Source organism: Raphanus sativus, chromosome 2 (assembly GCF_000801105.2).
Source record: "Raphanus sativus cultivar WK10039 chromosome 2, ASM80110v3, whole genome shotgun sequence".
Lineage (NCBI taxonomy): Eukaryota > Viridiplantae > Streptophyta > Magnoliopsida > Brassicales > Brassicaceae > Raphanus > Raphanus sativus.
The window spans coordinates 39,750,815-39,765,781 of record NC_079512.1 but is presented as its reverse complement, the minus strand read 5'-3'; the positions used below and the strand labels follow the sequence as shown (position 1 = coordinate 39,765,781).

Sequence of the window (14,967 nt, the reverse complement as noted above, 5' to 3'; positions counted from 1 at the left end):
GAATTGAGAAACCTTGCTTTTCTTGAATAAGAATAAAAGTTGTCGACAGAAACGTTTGGTTCGATAAGAAAAGGAATTTAACAGTGATAACCTTTTTTGTTCATTGATTTTGATATTCTTTGGAGAAAAGGAGAATTCAAACAAAAAAAAAAAAAATCAGGCTGAAAGGCCACAAAATAAAGAAGCTGAAAGGCTAAGGCCGTTTTTTTCTCTCGTGCGACTTAACCGGCGAAAGTTAAAAACAGAGTTTCAACAGTTTTTTGTCGTTTTTCCGGCGGCTTAGGCCGTCGGATTTCCTTTTCTTATTTGATTTTCATATTCTATAAACGTATTATCTTTGTCCTTGATGTGGTTTTTGTTACTAATCTCCGCATATGGATTAACGCCCAAACGACGTCTTCATCCGTCAAACCTCCACTTATGTTCTCACCATATTCTCAGGCCACTGTACGTGTGCCTTCTCCACTGGTCCATCTTGGTGCTACTGGAAAGAAGAAGAGAGTACCTGAATTGGAAAGACGGGTTTGGTTCATCTTTTGGTGAGTGGTGTTCTCCAATGATTAACTGTAAATTGATTATGGTTAGTCATATCGGACTATTTGTGGTGCACTTGTTGCACAATGTCATCTTTCCTCCGGGCATTGCTACCGGTGGTTGCTTCTTGTTTCAAGAGAACCGGAGATCCATGTTGCTTATGGCAGGCAGTGGTGTTCGGTCCCTTCCTATTAGTTCCGTTGTGTTAGTGTGGATGATTATCCGTGTGATACGCGACGAACTCGTCATCTCCGTGAAGAATCTGTTGATTGTTCACGATGTACAAGGTACACAATCCCGACTAACGGAAGTGTTTGTGTATATATTCATAAGATATTTGTGGTATATTAATTGGCGAATTTGGGATCCGGGGATGACACATTTGTGGAGAATCGACGAGAAGATATGGCGTTTTTGGTTTCAAAACAAAATAATTTCAATGCCATGGATAGTTACAACAAAGCATGTTATCTCCTGCAGCGGGAGTGTTTGGGACGGATTGCGATGTAACAGATGGATCGCATCCAATGATTTTTTTATAGAAAAACGGCGTTTACTCATGAGAATTGAAAGCCAGAAGAAAGATCTTATAAGACCAAGAACAAAATGGAGAAGAACTAGCGAATCAGCCTATCCTACGAATGCGTTAGGAAGCATCGTGTTACTGTTGTCTCTGTTAAAAGTTCTCTTTAACAACATGTTTGATGTAATTTATGATTCATGTAATATGTTACATTGATTTGAAATTAATAAAGATAAGACGTTAAAAAAAAAAAAAAAAAGCTGAAAGGCCATTGTGGTTTTAATGTTTTAATGGCCTTTCAGATTATAGCTCTTATCTAAAGAAATTTTGTCAGATTTTAGTTATTGTAATTTATAGTCTAAATGTCAATAAAACTATACAACTTGAATTGCTGGTAAATTGTTTTTAAATAGTTTAGGAATAATAATAATAATAATAATAATAATAATAAATATCATACATGTAATCTATTTTAAGCATTCATCTTGCACTTGTTAGAAAATTCTTAAGAAATACTAATTCCATTAATTAGCACTTTCACCTAAATGAAAAAGAGTCAAGTTTAAAATACAGATCTTTCATACTGTAGACAACTGACAAGGGTTAACAAAAAAAAAGCAACAAAAAATCATACTAAAAATAAAAGAGAAGAGCCTTCTTTTAAATTTATATTAAATATACATCACAAGTTATTCGCTGACAAACAAAAAATATTTATATTCCAGAAAAAAAATATAAGAAAGCATTAGAATATACATTCCACAATTTATGCAGATTTTATGCCAATAGATATATAGATTATCTTCTAGCATAAAATCCATTTAGCAATATGGAGCACTTATTGAGAGTGATTTCCTTCTTCACTAAGACATGATCAACATTGTTATACCCTTTCTGGTTCTCTTTAATAATTTATGAACTTTTAAGTTTGCTTTTCTTTAACATGAAAGACCCACACCTTGTGAAACCATTGTCATCGATTTCTCTTTGTTAGAGTTCTTGACTCAACTAATTAAACTTTCCGTTATGGACATGATTGATTTATAAAAAAGAAGTTCTAAAGTCATATGGTGACTAGCTTTGATGAAACTCTCCAATTTCTTAGATTATCCATTAGCTTTGTAGACTTCGGAATCATCCAAAAAATGTATCTCCCTTTTTGATATTTGAGGCGTTTATGAAACTTAAAGAAGTACAAAAAAAAATGAAATGGTGAAAGTCATATGCATGGTAAAGAAAAAAACACATGCGCATGGTCCTTGCCAAGTAAGCTTTTATTTGGTTGGTTCTGCAGTATATGGTTCTAGTGAGACACATTAGATTCAGTTGGCTTACATATGAAACAAGCACATGAAGCCACAGGTAACAGCTGACCATGCAACATATTGAAATGTTTGAAATTACTTGCATATTTTTTTTTAGATTTAAAAGGTAAAACCTAGCGTAGAAAATGCTTAGTACTAACCAACAACAATCCCAAAAATGTTTCCACAAAATTTTAGTTCAATGGATTCCTTTTTTTTCCAATCATCATCAGAACTTCAGAAACAATGTCTTACACGCTTAACTCAGATCCATTAAAGATAGATAGTGCTACATGGGAGGAGGTAGGTTCCTCAATAAACAGATAGACTATGGAAATGTAGATCTCTCTCTCTCTCTCTTTCAAAAATGAGACAACATGTGAGCCCTTCCATATTAGGTTATAATCCTAGAGAAGGGTATCAAGAAACTCGCTCACGGTAATGTACTTGACATCAGGGTAAAGCTCAGTACCATTCACCCCACCACAAGACTCATCAATGTCAAAGTACGTGTGGTGTCCTCTGATAAAAACAGAGTATATGAAGACCATCTCCATGTCATCCGGGTATGGAGTCTCTGCAGCATCATAGAAACAGAAAGGTAAGACTTAAGAAAGTAAAAAACTTAAATGTAGATGTGTTTGACAACAGACCTTTAATCTTCTCAAGAAGTTGACTTTCAGTAACAAAAGTTTTCTCAAGCTTCTTCTCAATCTTCCCTTCCCATAGCTCAACAAGATCATTCATGGAACATACGTTCCCAGGCGGCCTAAGGTACAATGTCTTGTTCAGTGTTCTAGGATCATCAATCGTTTTGATAGTAAACGCTGCAGCATCAACCTCATTCACAAAAACAGCTACACAAAAACAAACCAACCTGATTCATATGTTCAAAAAGCAGAGACTTGTATGTAGTTAAAAAAAGGGAGAAACCTTTAACGTTTCCATCTCCAAAGACGGTGACTTTATCCATCGGAGGTGATTGAAGACCCGGTTGGACAAGAGATGGAAGTAGAATCCTCATGAACAGTCCACAGCAGATGTAGGTGTGTTGAATCCCTGATGATTCTATAAGACGTCTTATCTCAGACTTCTTTGAGTAGAAGCCGTGATCAAGATCCGAGACTTGTGTTTTGTCAGGATCTGCTCCATATTCAGCAGGGATAAACCTCTGCAATCAGACAATGTCATGTTCAATGTCCAAATACTAAAATGTGAATGATGGAGAGAGAGGGGAGAGAGAAAGACCTTGATGGAGGGAGATCGTTTGATGACATTGATGAGGAGTTTCTGATCAAGAACGTGTTTTGAAGGAATGGCAGAGATGACCACGTCTACTTTCATCACTGCTTCTTCTAAGCTTTCTCCATCCTCTAATGAACCCTAAACCCTCCAATAACCAAATTAAACGAAGAATTAAAAAAAGAGCAAAACTTTCAGATTTAATTTGAGAGAGATTAATGGAGAAAAGGAAGAGACTTTGAGGAGAGTGACGCCGGCGGAGGAGAGAGATTCGAGCTTAACGGACTTGGAAGGATCATCGGGGAAAGCAGAGTTTCTGATGAGGGCGAAAGTCGGGTGACCCGATTGGATGCTGAAACGGGTCAAGTAGTGCCCCAATCTTCCCGTTGCTCCGATGACCAATACTCTGCTCTTCTCCATGTTCCCCCTACAATTAACTCTCGGTTCTCTTACACTTATTAGAACCGGTACTTTGAACTCAAAAGACGTTGACTTTCTACTCAAAACTATAAACTCAATAAAGTCACATGTCTAAATTCGTGCATACAGATCAGTTTAACAACATATATTTTATTCCGACAAATAATTCATGCTTAGCATTACAATATTTTTGTGTTATGGATTAGTTTGTGTAGCCTGTAAATTGATTATCATCATGCATTCTTCTAATTGTTTCATATCAAGCTTTTGGAGGAATTGTTAAAAACTTAGGCCAATCTTTCTTCTTTTACTTTGTTACTTATTACCCTTTTTTTTTCTGTTGAGTGATCGAGTGGACTTGTGACAGTGTTATCATGAAAAGTCCCTATGTATGAACCGCATTAGAGCATATAATGATTAGTGAGACACCCATTCATAATGCGCTAATAAGAAGAGGAGAACACACATTGAAAGACATAAGAAAATATCTATTACTATGCACACACAATAGTACTCTTGCTGTCTCTTGTCTCTGATACTACAATGGTTTGCCTGCCGTTTGGATAGTTGCAACCGGTAACATCATATGATTACCATCATGCAACTAATCTATATATCAAAGAACTTTGGAGAAAGATTCCAACCTATGCCGATCTTTCTTTTACTTTGTTATTACTTCTTACCTTTTTTTTTTCTTTTTTTTCTTTTGTTGAGTGGTCGTAAACTTGGTGACATTGTTTATGTAGAAAAAATTCCTATGTATGAACCCCATTAGAGCATGATTAGTGAGACCCACTCATGATGCTCTAAGAAGACTAGAAACACACATTGAAAAATATATATTATTGTTTGGCATCTATACACACAATACTGTATACACTCTTGTCTCTGATACTACAATGATGGGCTGAAAATCTTAAATTAATTTACTGAAATTAGTAAATAACTGCTAACTTTGCTCTCTTTTCTGATGAAAATAATATGAGTTTGATCTTCCCACTTGAAAAAAATAAGCTGCATGTATCCAGAGAACCTGCATAATCAAATCTTATATAATGTCAATTTTGAATGATGTGTGATATCTGAACTTGTTCTAAACCATATGCCATATAATCACTGCTAGTAAATATTATACCTGACAATGGTCTAGAACTAAGGAACACTTTTAAATCAAACACCTAGACTGCTATAAAGATTCTGCACATCAGAGTCCCACACATTAGTAGCTGATTGACCATTCTGTAACATAATCAAACATATAGATTATTATATTAGTAAACCAAAAGGTTATATGATGATGGAAGAGAAATGAAAACAACATAACCTACGTTGAAACATGATAGTGGATCAGAACTAGCAACCACTTGTTGCATTGGATTGAAATGAACATAACCGGAATCAACCATTTCATGAGGATAACCGGAATTCACCATCATATGAGGTGGCATCACAGTGTTTGGTAAGTTCGTCATTGGAGCTGAGACAACCTGGATTCAGTTCATATTAGCTCATTTACAAAAAAGTTTTTACATATATGAATAGCACAAACAAATTAAAAAAAAAAGAGTAACCTCTTTGGCAAAAATGTCATCGATGTTGAAATCCAGCCTTGGACTAACAGTTGCTAGCTTCATCGATAAGAACTGTTCCAAACATAAACCATATGTTAGACTATAGTATTTATACACTTAATCATAAGATACTGGAAGTGAAATTCAGACCTCGACTTGCCGCTGAAGAGACTGAACATAGTTAATGATCTCATCAAGCATCCCTGCTTTGCCTGTGATCTTGTCGCATCCAGGAACTAAATCTTGTAGAAACTTCATTCTCTCGCTGATTTTTTCTCTTCTAGCCTTCACAGTTTTAACAATCAATCAAATTAAATCTCAATAATTTTTTAAAAATATATAAAGGGAATAAATGAAGAGACTCATAAATGAAAGTAACTAATGAAAGTCTCTCTCTCACTCGTTCTGCAATGCTGTGGCTATCAGTGGCTTGGCCTCTCCGTGCACGAACATGAATATAATCCGTTCTTTGCGAGTCTTTCGTCACTTTTGATGAATCGTTAGAGCAGCTGTTCTGTTCTTTCTTGGCTTTATTCTTCATCTTCATCATCATGATGCTTTTATTGCTCTGCTCTGTTACTTTCGACTTCTCTTCTTCTTCTTCCTCCTCAACTGCTGCTTCTCTGTTCATCATCATCATCATCATCTTCTTCTTCTCATTACAAACCTAAAAACCCCATTAACAGATAAGTGAATCTTTAATTAAGATCTGTTTTTTTTTTCATTTGTTGTAGGATTCAAAGTTTTAGTTCGAGAACAGAGCAACACACGAACCTTAGTCTCTGTCTCGACGCAACCAAACTTCCTTTTCTTGAAATTTCCAGACTCGGTTGTAATATTTCCCGGAGTAACTGAGATTCTCGCGTCACCGTGCACCGTCGTATATCCATAAACCGCCGGAAGATCCAAACCGGCCGACGCTAGAAAGCCGTCAATATCGCCGCCGTTAATCGTGGAAGAATTGGAGAAGAAGCCGGGATAGTGGTGGTGGTTGAGGTGAGCCCTTTGGCGCTCTAAGACAGACATGTCGGCACAGTTGAGGAAAAGCTCAGCTTCTGTAGCTTCTCCGTTCATCATCATCATCTTTCTACTACTTTAGAAACTTTGGAGTGGTAGAGAAACAGAGTAGAGGTGAGGGTAGAAGAGGAAGGGATATTTATAACCAAACAAAAGAAGCTTTGTACTTAGTCCAAGTTCATCGCATCAGATAAGTAGGGCCGTGTACAAATCTGGAAGTTTTATATGATTGTAGATTATTTGAGATTTGGGATTATCCCTAGAGAAATGATGATAAAATTTACTAAAAATAGAAAATATTAAATTATATTATTAAAACTTATTTATTACACAATTTATATTATAAACATTCTGTTGTATATTGCTGGATTCGATTTTCATTCATTTTTAGAAAGGATAAAGCATGGGCATTAGGGGCAAAATCAGGTATAGTGTGAAGAAAGACTCATCTCTAGCTGGAAAGGTCTCAAAGTTTAATTCACTAAAACGATCAAGTGAACGTCACGTGGGAAGTGGTTTGAATTTGTAACACAGTGAAAGGTATTATTATTATTGAGTAGTTTGAGATTCTCTTTAATTCGATTTGTAATCGAAACTTGAGGTTCGTTTTACTAGTGACGAAACATCTGTGCCGTAACCGCTTAAAACCATATCATAATATAAAAAATTAGGGCATTGGTCATCATTTAGCGCCAGCGCCAATACGCATATATAATACGGCCGCATAAGTAGATTCTAGAAAAGAACTCGTATACACGTTATCTTAGAAGCCAAGTACGAAAAGTGAAACCATTAAAAATCTAATTAAGTAGATAACACTCGGGGTCTGTTTTAATAACTCGTGTGTTTGGCTACGAGGCACTGTTCACATGAATTTATGACGCAAGAGATTTTCTGAACCTTGTTATTTAGATCGATCCTGCTTCTGATGGCCATGCTACATTGGCTTCCTATATCGTGATTGGCTAATACTGAGACGGCGCGAGAGAGACTGCCACGTGATCGCCATGCTCTTTCAATGCATGTGGCTTACAAGACCCATCACATAAAATTACTCACAAAGTTAGCTTTAGATCACTTTCACCGAAAATCAGTCAGCAAAAATATTTCCATGAAAAAGACCTCTCGCAATTAAAGCATGTCACTAATTGTTTGTTACTTTTGTTTAGTAGTTTCTCAAATATTTCTTGTTATCATACCTTTTATTTAAGTCACTGGAACACTCTTCATGTGAACATAAAATCCAATATTTTGTTGTTTCGGTCTAATCCAATTATTTTATCAAGCTTTTCAAACACAAAAAATGGAGTTAGTAGATAAGGAAAGGGGAGAGGGTATAAAGTTGTTTGAAATAAAGAAATGGTCATTGCTTTTTGATGTGATGAATTCGGACCAAGTCCATAGAAGATGAAGGCTATTTCATTTTCATACTATTCATGCATACACTATTAACGTAATGCCACACACCTAATATGTGGGTTCCCCATTCTCTAATATATATACGCATAAATCAAGACATACATGCATGAATGTATATGTCGACACTTGTTGCTGGTGTATTAAGTTGTAGGTAAGTAACTATACTCTATATTTACAAAACATATGTGTGTGATGTTTCATGACATAATTCACATGGCTGTATAAATATGTAGTATAGTTTTTTTATATGAGAAGCTCCTGGAGATCATCAAATGCAAGATGATCAGAGGATCTCAAACTCAAACCTATTTTTCTTCTGTATTTCTTTATAAAATAGAATAACTCTATTATATAATAATTTATATTGCATTGATATAATATTATAAAAATGATATAATTTTATAATAGAACTTTATTATAGAGTAGAATGTTATATTTTTATTTTAAAAATAGAGTAAAATCATTTTTAGTGACACTTTATTTTTTCTTCTATATATTTTTAAATACAATAGTTTTATTAAGAGTAATCTCTGCTCCAATAGTATTATTTTATAATAAAGTTGTTATGTTACAGTATCATTGAAGTAAAATTTATTATATGTTAAAATTATTTTATTTTAGAAAAAAATATAGAGAAAAAAATAGAGTGATATTGGAAATGGTCTTAGTTGAAATAATAATGAAGGGGATCAGGTTGACAAAAAAAATGAAGGGGGTCTAATTAGTGGTCATGATATGATGGGATTCTAATCAAAAGTGAAAGTGTTCTGTATATCAATACTATACAAAGTTTAGAAAATATCTAAAGTTAAAGAAATGTGTACTACTTAGCACAAGATAAGTAACTAACTAGTATTGTTACAAAAAAGTAACTAAGTAGTATTTGTTACAGGAAAAGTAACTAACTAGTATATACTATATACTGGAGAAGATATAAAATTTATAATATTTTATAAAAAGTTGCAACATATTAATTTTCCCCTTTATTAGTCTTGTGTAGTTTATTAGAAACCAGAAGTAAAATAAACTAAACAACTAACGTTTACAATAAAATAAAAGCAATTGGTATTGCAAATGAATTTTTAATGTGCAATCTTAAATTTTAATTTCACAAAGGAAGCAACTAATTTTCTTCTAGAGAATCGGTTGATATGTTATCTTTCCAAAAAGAAAAAAAAAAGAATCGTTGATATTAGGCCAGGGCAAATAATCCATACCCGATAACCCGTACCGAACCCGCACCGATAAAACCGGGTCGGATCGGGTTCGGATCTTGTCTAAAAACCGATTGGGGCTGATTATTTGGTATAATGGGGTATGGACCGGTTCGGGTTAAATACCAGGATCCATTCGGGTTTTCAGTATATCCGATGTAATAACCCTAAGACTAACTTTACCATTTTCCCTCTTTCGATTCACGATTAGATTTGTAGAATATCCAGAAAATCTCAACTTTCTCTCTAGATAGATCTAAATCTCAACATCCAGAATCATTTCCTAACTCTTATCCTCTCCGAATCTACTCTTTTGCAAGTTCTAAACCCTAGATTATCTTCACTTATATAAGCGTTTGAGATGGAGAGAGTAACCCATCAAAAAGTCTTAATTTCCTTCCTCAAAGACGTCAATAGCACATTCAGAGGTAGTCTTCTTCTTCTTTGTACTTGATTAGTTAGTATTAAGTTGTGTTTTTTCGGGTTCATTTAGCGACCAAAAAAAAAGTTTCTTTGCATTTCAAGACTTTTTTTTATATGCGTTCGTGTCTTGTTTCTTAAGTTCGTGTCTTGTTTCTTAAACTGTCCTACTTGTGTTTATGTATTAGTCAATAAAAGAATTTCTTATGTTTGTTCTTTTCGATGATTGTGAACTTTGGTATTGTCAATAACTGATTTGTTTCTTTACGTGTTGTATACTAAATCATTTGTTGTCAACTTGTTTTAGATTAAAGGTTGTCTTATGTTTGTTCTGTTCTGATAATTGTCAACTTGTTTTTGTATGCTTGTTTTGTTTCAGAAGCTTGGTAGTTTACCGTTTGTTACTTTGAAAATGTTTGGCAATTATATTTTTGGTTTTATTAGAATTTAGAATAATAATACAAGTCGCTTGTATTGGCGTATTGTGTCAGTGCTTCATGTCCTGAGTATTGATTTTTCTTTATTGCTTGCAGATGGATTCATCGTCCTCTAAAAACCCACAAAACAATGGTGCTGACAAAGAACATGAAGTTGAAGTTGAACATGTAGACTGTGAAACCATTGATAGCCGTGGGAAGAGGAAGGAAGCTGACACACCGTGTGGAGAGAGTTCTCGGGCAAATAAGATGCCAAAAGTTATTGTGCCGAGGTCAGGTGTGTGGAAACACTACACCAGAACAAAGGAGAGCCGTGACAAGTGCATTTGTCACTACTGCCAAAAGCTTTTCTCATGCCAGACAAAGTCAGGAACTTCCAATCTCCAGAAGCACCTGCAAATCTGCAGAGAGTACCAAGCTCACGTGATCAGCCAAGGGAAGAATCAAGCTAGGATCGATAATGAAGGCAGTGTGAAATCATCAAAGGTGTCTGAGACGGTTTTCAGAGAAGCCTCAAATGAGTTATTGGTGTTAGCTGAGTTGCCTCTTTCTTTCATAGAAAGTACAGGCTGGAAATACTTCTGCAACAAGGTATAGCGTTGTATATTTGCATTGTTAATGTTTTTGTATATTTCTGAAACTAGTGATATTTGTTTTGCATTTCCATAAAGGTTAACCTTTACAAGCCCCACTCAAGAAGAACTGCTACTAGAGATATTGTGGAGATGTTTGTGAAGAAGAAGGAGGCGTTGAAGAGGTGGTTGTACACTAACCAGCAAAGAGTTTCACTCACCACTGACATTTGGGTTTCTCAGGTGACAGGTAAGGGTTTTTTATTTCTGGAAACTGAAAAACGAAAACATTTGTTTGTCATTCTAACTAGATGTTGTTGTTTTGATGGCAGGTGCAAGTTACATGGTTGTAACTGCACATTTTGTTGACCCAACATGGCAGTTGAAGAAAATCATTCTTGGATTCAAATTTGTCATGGATCATAAAGGTCAGACAATTTCTACTGTTCTTCTCGAATGCTTAGCTGACTGGGGAATTCAGAAATTGTTTTCTATTACGGTAGACAATGCTACTGCTAATACCTCAGCTATTAGGAGATTCCATAGGCAGTTCAGTGAAGTGTCGCCTGATGCTCTGGTTTTAGATGGTAACTATCTGCATATGAGGTGTTGTGCCCACATTATCAATTTGATAGCTAAGGAGGGTTTAGGTGATTTAGGAGAAAATGTTTTGGCCATCCGGAATGCAGTTCAGTACGTCCGTTCTTCCCCCCATAGGTTGAACGCATTTGAGCAGAAGGTTACTAGCGGGAAGATGACACGAGGTAGCCTGCCTCTAGATGTTAAGACTAGGTGGAATTCAACATTTCTCATGCTGTCTAGAGCTTTACAGTTTAGAGTTGCTTTTGATAAGATGGAAGCAGAGGATAGGTTGTATAATGACTACTTTTTAGAAGTAGAAAATGGGGTTAAGAGGCAAGGACCGCCTGATGTTATTGATTGGAATGCTGTGGAGAAGCTTAAGAGGTTTCTAATCATATTCTACAACAGCACCTTGGTTGTCTCTGCTTCCTCAAAAGTCAACTCCTACAAATGCTATGGGGAGATAGTGACAATTGAGAGGAATCTCACAGCACTGGCTAACAACTTGGACCCAGATTTGAAGCTGAAAGCTGAGGATATGTTGCACAAATTTCTGAAGTATTGGGATGGCATGAAGAATGTGAATAGGATGTTGATCATTGCATCAATAATCGATCCAAGGAAGAAGATGGGTTTCGCCAACTTATGCTTTGAGAAATTGTATGGGAAGGATAGTATCGAGTCCAAAGAGATGAGTGCGTCTGTTCTTGATCTCCTTACAAGCATGTTCCAGGAGTACTCTGGTCGTTTCAGAGTTGCAAGTACTCAATCCTCTCAGACAAAGCAAGCACCATCTGCGAGTGTTCAGGAGGCTCAAGAGCAAATGGAGAGATTGAAGTTGGTCGTTGAAGATTTTGGTTATGAGAGAATGGATTCTGTGTACAAGGAACTTGTGGCTGAAACAGAAAATGAGGCAAGAGATGAGCTGGAAATGTACTTGAAGGAACCTGTTGAGAACCAGAAGCTTATGATGGGATTTGAGTTTGATATTCTCGGTTGGTGGAAGGTGCACAGAATCAAATTCCCAGTCTTGGCAGAGATGGCAAGGGATCTACTTGCGATGCAGGTTTCTTCTGTGGCTTCTGAAAGTGCTTTTAGCACAAGTGGGAGAATTTTAGAACCCTATAGAAGCTGTCTCACTCATTACATGATATAAGTGCTGATGTGTAATGAGCAATGGATGAAAGCTGATATCAAGTTTGCTGAAAAAGTCCAAACTAATGAACAGATTCTAGCTGAAGTTGAAATGCTAGACAAGCTTGAGAAAGGTATGTTTTCTATTTATCTTAGTTGTTTTGACATTTGGTTCGTTTGTTTATGCACTTATGTATTGTATTTTGTGTCTTCTCAGAGTTTGAGAGCGTAAGAATTGAAGATTGAAGACTGTTGCTGAAGTTTGAAGTCTTTTATTTTTATTTTGGTTTTGGTGTTCGCTTTGAGCTTTAGTTCGTATTTTTATTTTGGTTTTGGTGTTCTCTTTGAGCTTTAGTTCGTTTTCAGTTGAAGTGTGTTCTGCTTGGTTTGTTATGAACAAGTTCATTTTATTTTGAAGTTTAATAAAAGCTCTCACGTTTGGAGTATTTGCTTTTCACTATTGCACAATATTTTTATACTTGTTATTTCTTTGTTCACGTTTTGTATGACATAACCATAAAGTTAGTTTTCTCTGTGTACTTTTGTTTTTCATTTGAAACGTTCCTTCGTCGAACACGAAGTCACAAAACAGTTAGTTCGGGTAAAATAAAGGAATATGGATAACCGATATCCAGTTTAGATCCGAACCCGAAAATTAAATGGGTTCAACCGGGTTTATGATTTGTTACTAAATCCGAACCGAACCCGAGAGGATCCGAACCGAGACCGGTCCGAACTTTTATAATATCCGATTGGGGCTGATTTTTAAGAATCCGAAAACCCAAAACCCGATTAGTATCTACTCGAACCCGAATGGTCACCCGGTTGCCCACACCTAGTTGATATGTTAAAAGATCGAGCAAATTTATAATCTTTCAGAAGGAAGGATGCAAATAGTTGCTTCCTTTTTTTTTTTCCATCAAAGTAGGATATATTAAAACAGGCCGAAGCCCAACAAAATGCAAATAGTTGCTTCCTATTGCCAAAAAAAGGATGCAAATAAGTCATAAATAGATAAGGTGATTCTTTTGCTGAAGTATGTTCCTCGGGGATTGCTCCAATTCTCTGGCAGCTATCATTAATTTCGCATTATTCAACTATACTGTTGAATTCTATGGGCGCCCTTCTTTTATGTCTCCAAAAATTCAAAATCATACAACAATTTAACATATCATTTATCTTTTTTTCTGAACAACACTTGCATTTTTATCTAGAAGAAGTTTATTTTCAAAAGAAGCTCTTTTAACTTTTTTAACAAAAAATGTTTAATGATTAAATTTTGAATTTTCTTGTTCAATTGTTTAATTAGGATAAATATGTATTAATAGACATGTTTGCAGCAATTGCTCATCTCTTGGATCAAATCCTTCAAGTGAAGAAATGAATAACTCGATGATTTTCGAGACTTCGAGTGTTGGAATTCAAGGCTGGACCAGTTCACATGGCTGATGATATTTGACCGCTCCTGTCTAACCAAATGCGAGTTTAATTGCTTGTTTTAGGATATGACGATATATATGTCTTTTTTTGACAAAAGACTTTCTATTAAAAGGCATGAAACAGATACAAAGCTATGATTTTTCCAAATTATACAGTTTGTTAGAAAGTGATCAGAGTTAGAATTTAACATTACAGTCAAGTAAGAGAAGAGATGAGTGAGAGACGAGTGAACCTTCACCAAAGGAAAAAAAACGCGGTTGAAACAATTGAATACTAGAACAGCGATGTATTGTTTTTCTATAACGAACCAGAGAAAACATCGTAGCCATCAAATTATTATAACCAAATAAAAAGGAGAAAGAGAGCGTAAAGGATGTCATTTCAGATACATCAACTAGGACCGACCGGTTTGGATACGAATTTCTGGCTTAGCTGAATCAGAATCAATTCTAAACCGGATATCTATAAGTGCAATGTTGCCAATGACTATTTGTTGAATCCTTGACACTGCATAGTAGGGGTGGGCATTTCGGTTTAGTTTCGGGTTCGGTTTGGGTTCGGTTTGGGTTCGGTTTGGTTTGGGTAATTTGGGTTTTATAAAATTCAAACCAATTAAAACCAAAGTAGCTTTGGTTTGGGTTCGGTTTGGGTTTATTCGGTTCGGTTCAGTTCGGTTTGGTTTAGATTTAGTTTGGTTTACATTATTATGGTCTAGTTTGGTTCGGTGTAGTTTGGGTTGGTTATAAAATATGAAGGCATCAGTTTTATACTTTTATTAAAAAAATAATCAATTCATAAACGATAGAGTGAATGATTTTATATATAATAGTATTATTTGAATCGTATTTATAATTTTCTTTTAAAGATATGAAAGTTATGAAAAATGAAAAACGAAACTTTAACTAAAATTTACAATATGTTAATACATATATATATATATTTATTATATATATATATATTGGATTATCGGTTTGGTTCGGTTTAAACCCAAACCAAACCAAACCGTTTGGGTTGAATAAAACATGAACCAATTGGGTTACATAAAGATCACGGTTTGGTTTGGTTCGGTTTAACTTCGGTTTGGTTGGTTCGGTTCGGTTCGGTTTGGATTTTTTGCCCACCCCTCCTGCATAGAGCC

At 35.4% G+C, this 14,967-nt stretch overlaps 3 protein-coding genes across 4 annotated transcripts; 1 reads left to right on the top strand and 2 right to left on the bottom strand.

Annotated features, from left to right (window-relative positions):
• Positions 1-2,531: 2,531 nt before the first annotated feature.
• On the bottom strand, positions 2,532-4,135 carry LOC130508379 (probable pinoresinol-lariciresinol reductase 3). The gene is made up of 5 exons (XM_057003866.1): positions 3,841-4,135; positions 3,610-3,744; positions 3,295-3,532; positions 3,015-3,218; positions 2,532-2,938 (listed from the first exon to the last, which is right to left on the bottom strand). Exons 1-5 carry the CDS (start codon positions 4,021-4,023, stop codon positions 2,769-2,771), a joined length of 930 nt encoding a protein of 309 aa, XP_056859846.1. The 5' UTR covers positions 4,024-4,135; the 3' UTR covers positions 2,532-2,768.
• Positions 4,136-4,845: 710 nt separating this feature from the next.
• Positions 4,846-6,741, bottom strand: LOC108824102 (transcription factor bHLH63). Of its 2 annotated transcripts, none has more exons than XM_018597470.2 (7): positions 6,369-6,741; positions 5,995-6,261; positions 5,745-5,879; positions 5,595-5,666; positions 5,352-5,510; positions 5,159-5,220; positions 4,846-5,056 (listed from the first exon to the last, which is right to left on the bottom strand). In XM_018597470.2, exons 1-6 carry the CDS (start codon positions 6,675-6,677, stop codon positions 5,194-5,196), a joined length of 969 nt encoding a protein of 322 aa, XP_018452972.1. In that variant the 5' UTR covers positions 6,678-6,741; the 3' UTR covers positions 4,846-5,056; positions 5,159-5,193. The 2 variants fall into 2 exon arrangements, with proteins under 2 accessions (XP_018452972.1, XP_018452964.1); XM_018597462.2 differs by having other exon boundaries at positions 5,159-5,262; positions 6,369-6,739.
• A 2,530-nt stretch (positions 6,742-9,271) lies between these two features.
• Positions 9,272-12,635, top strand: LOC130508733 (zinc finger BED domain-containing protein RICESLEEPER 2-like). The gene is made up of 6 exons (XM_057004387.1): positions 9,272-9,672; positions 10,198-10,692; positions 10,773-10,923; positions 11,006-12,321; positions 12,430-12,523; positions 12,607-12,635. The coding sequence occupies exons 2-6, from the start codon at positions 10,198-10,200 to the stop codon at positions 12,633-12,635; spliced, it is 2,085 nt and encodes a 694-aa protein (XP_056860367.1). The 5' UTR covers positions 9,272-9,672.
• The last annotated feature ends 2,332 nt before the right edge of the window (positions 12,636-14,967 follow it).

Excerpts from the sequence above, each read along its gene's own strand:
- LOC130508379 (XM_057003866.1), bottom strand. The coding sequence starts at position 4,023 with ATGGAGAAGAGCAGAGTATTGGTCATCGGAGCAACGGGAAGATTGGGG. Across the intron at positions 3,745-3,840 it reads CCGGCGTCACTCTCCTCAAA|GGTTCATTAGAGGATGGAGA; the intron begins GTCTCTTCCTTT and ends TGGAGGGTTTAG. Across the intron at positions 3,533-3,609 it reads AACGATCTCCCTCCATCAAG|AGGTTTATCCCTGCTGAATA; the intron begins GTCTTTCTCTCT and ends GTCTGATTGCAG.
- LOC108824102 (XM_018597462.2), bottom strand. The coding sequence starts at position 6,677 with ATGATGATGATGAACGGAGAAGCTACAGAAGCTGAGCTTTTCCTCAAC. Across the intron at positions 5,667-5,744 it reads CTCTTCAGCGGCAAGTCGAG|TTCTTATCGATGAAGCTAGC; the intron begins GTCTGAATTTCA and ends TGTTTGGAACAG. Across the intron at positions 5,511-5,594 it reads ATGACATTTTTGCCAAAGAG|GTTGTCTCAGCTCCAATGAC; the intron begins GTTACTCTTTTT and ends AACTGAATCCAG.
- LOC130508733 (XM_057004387.1), top strand. The coding sequence starts at position 10,198 with ATGGATTCATCGTCCTCTAAAAACCCACAAAACAATGGTGCTGACAAA. Across the intron at positions 12,322-12,429 it reads GGGATCTACTTGCGATGCAG|CAATGGATGAAAGCTGATAT; the intron begins GTTTCTTCTGTG and ends ATGTGTAATGAG. Across the intron at positions 12,524-12,606 it reads GCTAGACAAGCTTGAGAAAG|AGTTTGAGAGCGTAAGAATT; the intron begins GTATGTTTTCTA and ends GTGTCTTCTCAG.